At 39.3% G+C, this 8,921-nt stretch overlaps 1 protein-coding gene across 1 annotated transcript; it reads left to right on the forward strand.

Annotated features, from left to right (window-relative positions):
* The first annotated feature begins 165 nt into the window (after window positions 1–165).
* RWDD4 (RWD domain containing 4) lies at window positions 166–7,764 on the forward strand. The gene is made up of 7 exons (XM_068403374.1): window positions 166–330; window positions 680–760; window positions 3,178–3,287; window positions 3,397–3,541; window positions 4,314–4,428; window positions 5,398–5,447; window positions 5,613–7,764. Exons 1-7 carry the CDS (start codon window positions 307–309, stop codon window positions 5,745–5,747), a joined length of 660 nt encoding a protein of 219 aa, XP_068259475.1. The 5' UTR covers window positions 166–306; the 3' UTR covers window positions 5,748–7,764.
* The last annotated feature ends 1,157 nt before the right edge of the window (window positions 7,765–8,921 follow it).

The following is an 8,921-nucleotide window of genomic DNA, read 5'->3' on the forward strand; positions in this document are numbered from 1 at the left end:
GCTCCCGCGCGGAGACATCACTGGCGAAGGAGCCAGTTAGCTAAAGAAGGAAGAGAGGCGAGACTAGCGGAGTCGGCCAATGGGCAGACAGGGAGGAGGGTGACGACGGGAAGGAGGGGACCAATAGCAGCGAGCGACCGGGTGACCCGTGCCGCCCTCAGGGGAGGTGTGTCCGTCGGGCGGGGCCGCTGGGGCCTCCCCGTGCGACACCGGCGGGGCCGCGCTGTGCCAGCGAGGCCGCCCAGCCCCGGCGGCGGTCAGCGGGAGCGGGGGGATCCTCGCGCGCCGCCTGCCCCGCAGCGCGCCATGGCGGCCAACGAGGACCAGGAGGTGAGTCCCGGGCCCTGCCCGCTCTTAGAGGACAGGCCGTGAAGCGCCGCTGCCTAGGGGGGAGCCGGCCCGGGAGGCTCCCCCGCACCGGTCCCTGGGCCGGGAGGGAGCGGCCGCGTGGGGAGAGGGGCCTCGGAGGGGAGGCGGCCCGGGTGGTGGGGAGCGGGAGGGAAGAGCCGGCCGCTTGAGCGGGCGAGGAGGCGGGGAAGAAGGAGCCGGGCGGCGGTGGGGCGGGGGGAGGGCGGGAAACCGGCGGGGCCGCGCGCAGCTTCGCGAACGGAGAGCGGTCGGGTGCGAGCTTCGTGTTCGGGCTGAAATCGGTCACCCCTTTCTCTGCTCCGTGCTGCAGATGGAGCTGGAAGCGCTGCGCTCCATCTACGAGGGAGACCTGTGCTTCAGGGAGCTCAGCCCGGTTTCCTTCCAGTATAGGGTAAGGCAAGGTGAAGGTCTGCGAGTCGCTGCAGCGCAGGCTTCGCCTTGAAGTTACTCTGCTGCGTGTGACCTGCCAGGGTTTTTCTAAAACAAATGGGTATTCCATGGGCAGTTGTCTCAGGATCTTTGGTACGATCCTGAGATAGCACAATACGTAATATTTAGGAGCCTGCTCCCAGCGCGGGTTTATTATCCCTTAGCGAGGCATCCTACTTACACGTCTATGTACTGCATAGCTGGAACTGTCAAAGCCGGCTGAAGGAGCCAGCATGCTGAGGAATACTTAAACTAGCTGGTCAGAAATGTCACTTATACTTTTATATGTAAAGCTCTGAACCTTCCTTATTGCTCTTACAAGGTTCTAGTCTCTAGAGGTAGTTGACGTGCCTTGTCTACCTGCTAAAGAGAAAATCCACAAAATGCTTTGGGCATGTGCACTGACACGATCTGCTCAGGAGAGACGTACAGGGAGTGCTGAGCTTGAGATATGCAATTAGATTCTGGCATGAAATTCTTCCAGCTTTCTCAAATTTGAAGACCTAGAAGTTCTTCTGGGCACGTACTGAGGCAGAACTTTGTATGGCCAGAAAACTTTAGTGATGAAAACTTAGGCACCCATGGGACAGAAAGGAGACTTCTGAAAATGCCATATCCCTGTGGTGGGGAGGAGGCATCTAAAATAACCTTTTCATGACTTCTCAAGTAACTTCGTAATAGCATCAATAATGGTAATGAGATAAGTCGATTTAATAAACAGCATTTGAATCCCATCCATGTAAGTGCAGCCTTCCTTCACTGATAGGACCATTATTAGTAAATTTAATTTCCTCAAAAGAGCAAATGTGACATGCCTGCAAGTCTACAGTGTATCATTCTACATTTTACTAGCTTTGATCGGTGCTAATTTTTATTAGATGAAAAATAATTGTCAAAAGTTAGAACTCAATTTAAATACTGTAGAACTTAGTGTCAGACAAAGGCAATCATGCATCTTTCGCATGAAGAAGAATTTGTCTTACGAGAAGGCGTAGAGTAAGTGCATGCCTGAGAAGGCAGAAGGAATTAGTATGCCATTTTCTGAGTCTCATTTATCTCACACACGTCTCATACAAAACACAGCTGTTTTGTAATCAAGTAAGGCTACCCAATTTTTAGTTTGCACTGGCAAGAAGGTGCGTGGTCACACAGCTTTATGTGTGGATTTGCTCAATGTGCAGATGGTGCTTTCCTGAGAGAACTCTAAACCCAACCACCAGGTCTCTTCTTGGCAGTGGTGGGAACTGGACTGCAACACTGTAGCTGATGTCTTGATAAATGTTGCAGATTCCAGAATGATTCATTTATATATTATTTATTTATTTCACCTCTAAAGCAGATGCTTCTGAATGTCAAGTTAGTCCACTCTGCTGAAACAGACACTGTAAATAAAAAAAAGCACCAACTTTTTATTTTCTTTTTTTTTTTTTTAATTTTGAAGTACAGTAGCTTTACCTTGATTAGGACTTTTTTTCTGGCTACACTTCATTCCACATAATTTGATGAAGGCAGATTTTGCCCACTCTAAAACAAGGGAAATAAGGGAGAATTTTTGTATGGTTTTAGAATACAGATTTAACCAACTTTATTGCACTAATCTTCCAAATCTTTGTGTGAAACAGTTATTTCTGTTTGTACATATGCCTTTGGTAGCACCTGTACTGGTTTTAATTTAAAAAAAAAATGTTTTTTATTGAATTTAACATAATTGTAAGGATTGTATGTGTAATTTGGGTTCACTAAATTGGTTTGATGTGCATGATTATTTATATTAAAGTGTGCCTTTTTTGATGTTATGCTTTTTTAATCCAGTCTCATTCTGCTGACTTCTACTGACTTCTTAAATCTGTTACTACTCATTGTTCCTTAGAGTGCAACAAAATACCTGTAGGGATGAGACGTAAATATTGGAATTCTTATTTATTATTTTTGCTATCTTAGGTCACTAGTTTATCGTCGTTTTTATTTCAGTGCTGTCTTGTGGTTTGTTTTTATATTGCTCTGAGCTTGGATGTGTGGGAGGAAAAAAGAAGGCTTCATCTTTTCTGTTTTCATATATGGTTGTATAATATTTGGCTTGCAGATGCTACAAAGTAGCTTTTAAAACCAAGCGACTAAAAAAACATTAAGAGAGTTTTCAATGTTTCTGCTGCTTCTCTAAGGATGAAAACTGCAGGGTAGAGGTTGATATTGATGTCATAAATTCAATACTCTTTCTAGATAACAGCTTTATTTTCTAACTGTTAACTTGATGAAAATAGTTGTTGTCTTAAGGAATTTGGATAGGCTTAAAGAAGTGAAAGACTTTCATATTGGCATTGTAATCCTTAATAAGTGACTGGAAACTGTTGATTTATAAAGTTTTTATTTTCCCTTCAGATAGGTGAAAGTGGAGATCCCAAAGCCTTTCTAATAGAAGTTTCTTGGCCAGAAACATATCCACAAACAGCACCAGTCATATCGATGGATGCTTTCTTCAACAACACGATGTAAGTATTTATGACAGCTTCACTACCTAGCCTTATATATGGGGGCTCTTTGCTGGCAAGTTTTTCTTAATCTGTCTAGATTATTGTTGAGTTTTATGGTTTCTTTTAGATCTTCAGCTATTAAACAAAGTATATTGGCTAAGTTAATGGTAGAAGTTGAAGCGAATCTTGGAACTGCTATGACATACACACTTTTTGAATATGCCAAAGATAATAAAGAGTTGTTCATGGAAAATCAGCCTGTTAACACTGTGGTAAGTAGATAAATTCAGATTTTAATCTCTTGCTTTTAAAACTGCAAAAATGGTTATTACAACTCTAAATACTTCATAGATCTGTCTTTAAGTTGTTAATCAGTATATTGGGTATACACATATTAGTGGCTAAACAATGACAGAGTATGGTGCCACAATGCTCTGTAGTCTTAATTGCTATATGTAATTGTTATTTTGCTGTTATACCCAAATCTTTGTGGGCTGCAGTTCTGTCCCACAGAGTAACAAAAATGGAGACTTAGAGCAGAAGCAAAACTAAAGAGAGCTGAAATTGAGATTATGGGCGTCTGCTCAGGGGGCAAATTACTGCAACCTTCCTGGGATGCAGTGGATTGCATAAGTGCACTTCCAGGGTCTTGAATGAGTCAGGCTGGGTCTGTTTGTGGCTTCGGTGTTGTGTAAGGACATTACTGGCCATTGTGGTGCTGCAGATTTGCTTTGAAGAAGAAGGAATGGTTTCCATGTTTGGGAAGCCTGAATCCCTTCAGACTAAATCACACTCCGTGATTACATTTAAAAAATGTGAGAGGTGCCCTTTGCAACTCTGCAAGGCAATAATTCCAGTCCCCAACACATGTTTTTTAAAACTACAGTCATGATTATATGTTGCTTAAAAGCTGCAGACTGCTGTCAGCATTTGCTTCTTTCTGACAGTCAAGATATTTCCAGTATGTGGAGTTCAGTAATCACATACAGAGTTATCTGTGGAACTAATATGCAAAATATTAACAACCATTTTTATCCTTCTCAGACTTCAGTAAGCAATAGTATTGCAATTGGAACTTCTGATGTGCCAGCAAGTAAGAAAAAAGATAAAAAGGAGCAGTTATCCAAAACCCAGAAACGAAAACTAGCTGATAAAACAGGTTTGATCATATAGTATTGTTTCGTTTGAGCAGTATGAGAATACAAGTTTTGTAGCAGTGACATCTTGCTAGAGTCAGAATCAGTAGTCATTTGTTTGTAAGATTAACTACTTCAAGTCTGTGGTCTCTGTTTTGCTTGTTTTAGATGAATTACTATTGCCTGAGATGTTAGTTCTGGTCAAAGCAACTTTCTATAGAGTAGGGATTTCAAGATGTCATTGGTTTTGTTTTACTTTTTTATATCCATTTGTGACAAAAATGAAATTTTAAAAAAATACTTGTGGGAGGAGAGCATCTGGGACTTCTAAAAATTCTCTTTCAACAAAAGATGTGGTTTGTTGATGGGCCCTTGTAAGTAATTCACATTATTAAAAATGTCATTTCTAAATGAAAGTATTTGTTTTGGAACCCAAAATAAAACATTTAATTTAGTTTGTATCCTCAAAATAGAGGTGCTTCTGCAGATACTTTATGCTTTCAATGGAGCGGTAGGTTTTGATTGATAAGTGTTCAATATTTCACCTAATCCTGCTGATGACTTCTATGTGTTCAAACTTAATTTTTAATAATACTATCCCATTGCAGCAATAAGTTGTACCCTGTGATAGCAATTTCTGCATATAATTTGCCTAACCTACTGTATAATTGGCTTATTAAATTTTGATGGTATAAAGGAAAAGCTACGTAAAATTTTGTTGTTTGACAGAATGCATCGTTGCTGGTCAGCCCAGCTCATACTGGAGTTGCCTTCTCAATTAAATGTCAGATGGACTGAGGTGTTTTTATTTAAACAGAATTACTTTGAAGAACAAGATGTGTTTAAGACGTTAATATCTATTTTTGTCTTCATGGCTTTGTAGTGGAGAAATTAAGGTTTTTAGATCTCTAGAGTTTTGTGTGTTGATTTTAAAGAAAGATAAAGATTCCCCTTAGCTTGTGTGTTGAAAATAAAACCTTCTTATTCTGCAGATAACAAAGGGGAGCTTCCGCGAGGATGGAACTGGGTGGATGTAATTAAGGTAACATGACTGTATTATATGCAGTATTATGAAAATGCTGCATATGTACACTAAAAATAATTTGTGCTTATATCTGAAGAAAACTAATCTGATTTTTTTTCTTGCTTTTCTTCCTAACTGTTTGGATTTGTTTGTGGTGTCTGATTCATTTCTGTATGCGTCCAGCATGTAAGTATTTTCAAGGTACCTTTTTTAATGTTAAAAAGGTTTGCAAGAAATAGTAAGAACTGTTGCTCATTTTGGATTCTAATTTACATATTTCGCAAATGTTTTAAAATGCTTAGTTCTTCTGAATGCTAGAGTCAGAAGGACTTTTATTCCTCTTTGAACTTTGTTGGTTTAGTATTTCTTTCTTATTTATTGAGCAATTACATTTTAACATTATGATGAGAGAGCTTTGCTAGCCAAATGCACTGCAAATATTCTGTCTTCATACGGCAACAGGATGTAAATAAAGTTAGTGGTGCTGCCAGATTCTGGAGGGCAATGGATAAGTAAGCAGAAAAAAGGAGCTGTCCCAGGTGGGAGCAAGCCTGAGCATTCTCTGCTGCAACTCCTCCAGTGAATAATTCTTTTCTACTTGCTCCCTCAGCATTGATTTGTTCCACGCTCTTGTCTTTGCTGATTCAGTGGAAATCAGCATAGCTGCTTGACAATTTTGAAAGCAAACTATTTTATTTTACGCAACTATAAGTAATTCTTGGTGTAAGACCTAACACTGGTTCCAATTTTTAAGTAAGAGCAAGTAAATGATGGTGGTGGGTTTGGGCAGAGTCCTTCTGAGTTAAAAGTGTCCATTTGTAGTGGATGTCTTGGATTCCAGACAGATTTCACGATAGATGCACTACATTTAATAATTATAAACTTAGCTTTAAAAAAGAGAGAAATAGTAAGTTAATGTATCTTTTTGTATTGTGTAAATTTCTATATGGGAATTCTCTCAGAGATGTGGGGAGATACTTCTTCCATTACTTCATCTTTTTTATTTTGGAAAGCTGGTGACAGAGTCTTCAAATTAAATAGAAACAGTACCCTGAGGTTTTTCTGGGGTTTTGTGGTGTTGTTTTTTTAAAATCAACTTTCACATTCAGGAAATAAACTTATTTAGTGTTTAGGCTTAAGAAATAATTTTTGATACTTTTCAGTCTCTTGGTACAGTAGCACAATCAGTCTGTATTATTAATTAAATATACCTGTGTTCTATGTAAGATGGAGATAATGTTTTGTTTCCTAATAAATGGAATGGCAGTCTAAACTTTGAATACTTTCTTTTTGTGTCTCTTTTATAGTTAAGCAAAACTGGTTCTAAAGATGATGAATAAAGGACTTTGGTACAAGGAAACTCCACCTTTTAATACAGTGCAATTTTGGGTCACCATCTTTCTCTTAATAACTTTTGTATTTGTTGAAGTAAACATTTTATAAAGCTCAATTTCCTAACTCGCAAACCTAGTCACACAAGTTTATCTAGAGACTATGTGGTCTTTCTTTGGGAAAAAAAAAAACAAACCTGCCTTAAATGAAGGTTAGAATGTGACAAAGGGTATAGAGAGCCAATGTGGTGAAGTGAATAGTGCTATATGCAGTGTTTATTAATTTATATTTTACTCTGTAGTAAAATCCTGTTATAGTGAACCCAATGATACTGTAAATATTTCCTGATGTTCTTATTCCAACTGAAGAAAAAAGCACTATAACAGTGATTGGTCACTTGACAGCATAATTCATCAAAATAAATTATTCCATGGAAATAAGACCTTTGTCATTTGTTTATCTAATATGAATGTAGAAGGAGAACATAAAAATTGTTACATTGCAATACAGACTAGAGTTTGTGGTCCCGTTTTCACTAGTTACTGGCTGAAATAGTAAATACTAGCAAAAGCAAGGCCCAGTGTTCTAGTCTGCTCAAAAATGAGTGGTTACAGCAGGAATATGTCTTCTTTATTCTCTGCGGTATCCAACTGTTAGTCTTTCTCCAGTGTGCACCTTTACAGATGGTTGGATGTCTGAGGGGAGGGAAAAGTGCTTTCTTGCCTGTGTCTCAATGAGTGCTGAGATTTTGTAGCTCTTTCATTGGAGAAATGGGCATTCCTTGGAGGAGTTTGCTGACTGAGTGGTGGGACAGTGGGAAGAAGTCAGCATTCTGCCTAATGTGTTGGGAGAACTTTTTTCTTTTTTTCCTAATCTGCTCTCTTGTGTCAGAAAGAGAAGTAATCTTTACTATATGAACGGTTACTGAATACAAGATGCCTTAATGTCCCTTACTATTTTTGTTTGTTTTGAGATGAACTTTAATAAATGCCTATTTATCTGCTGTGGTATGTGTTTATTTTTTTAAAATTATGTATTGCCTACTGCACTTCTAGGGCCAAGTTTGAATTTGCAAAGGATTTTCTATTACAAAGAAAGCATTCTTAAAAATTGGTGAAGAATTATATCTTTCCTCTTTTGGTATATGTTTACATGTTCTTCAGGGTAGCTGTGTTTGTTATTAATATGAGGGTCAGTTACGCCACTGAGAGTCACAGGAGAATATCTGTCACGTTCGGTACTCTCAGCAAGTCCAGTGTCTCTTTGAAAGAGTGCACTCCACTGCATACGCTAGGTACAGCATCTCATGAGAGGGATGTTAGAGGTGCAGGCTGGATCCTCTGATCAGTGGTGCTGAGAGGCTGTGTAGCCAACAGAGGATGGTTTATGTAACTGTTGTATTGGGACTTCAGTTGATGGAGTGGAAGTGTTTATGCTACTGTCTGTGTCAAGAGAGCTTATATGCAACATACATTAATATAGTTCTTTTAAATTCTTTTAAATTATTTCTGTTTTACCAAAGGAGGATATACTAAATATATTGCAAAATTACTGCTTGTTGTCATATATATATATAAAGAAAAAAAAGTTACATGAAATGTGACTGCAGGTGAAGGAAAAAAATTGAATTTTTTCTGTGGTTTTCACTCTTCTGAAGAGGCTGTGAAGAGATCTGAAAGAAATATGGTCTGTACTGCTGTCATCCAACAAGAAGCTGTATTCCTGAAACACTCCAGTTACAATCAGTAAATGTACATGCTTCCTCAATGAGGAAAATACTATTAATTCTGAAAGAATTTCAGAAAGTTGTGATTTCTTTTTGAACTCAACTCGCATTTAGTAAAAGGTAGTGAAAGTACACAAGGTAGGACTTTCTCTAAATGGTGCAGTCTTGCCTTTGGCATAAACTGGAAGGTCATGGCTGCGATCTGAGCAAGTGTCTGGCAGGGATTAACACTGCAGGGAGAAGTTGCTCAGGTAGTACACGGTGATCCTGTAACAAGGAAGGGTGTTTAGCTTTAGTCTCTGCCAGCATCAGAATGGGCAGGACTTCTTCTATTCGCGAGTTCTCCCAGGGGAATTGACTTGTCTTTGTTGGCATCCTTGGTGTATAAATCAAGTTGGCATGACAATTTATCTAAATAGATTAGTTAGGGAGGG

The sequence above is a fragment of the Nyctibius grandis genome, chromosome 6, assembly GCF_013368605.1.
Source record: "Nyctibius grandis isolate bNycGra1 chromosome 6, bNycGra1.pri, whole genome shotgun sequence".
In the NCBI taxonomy this organism is placed as follows: Eukaryota; Metazoa; Chordata; class Aves; order Nyctibiiformes; family Nyctibiidae; genus Nyctibius; species Nyctibius grandis.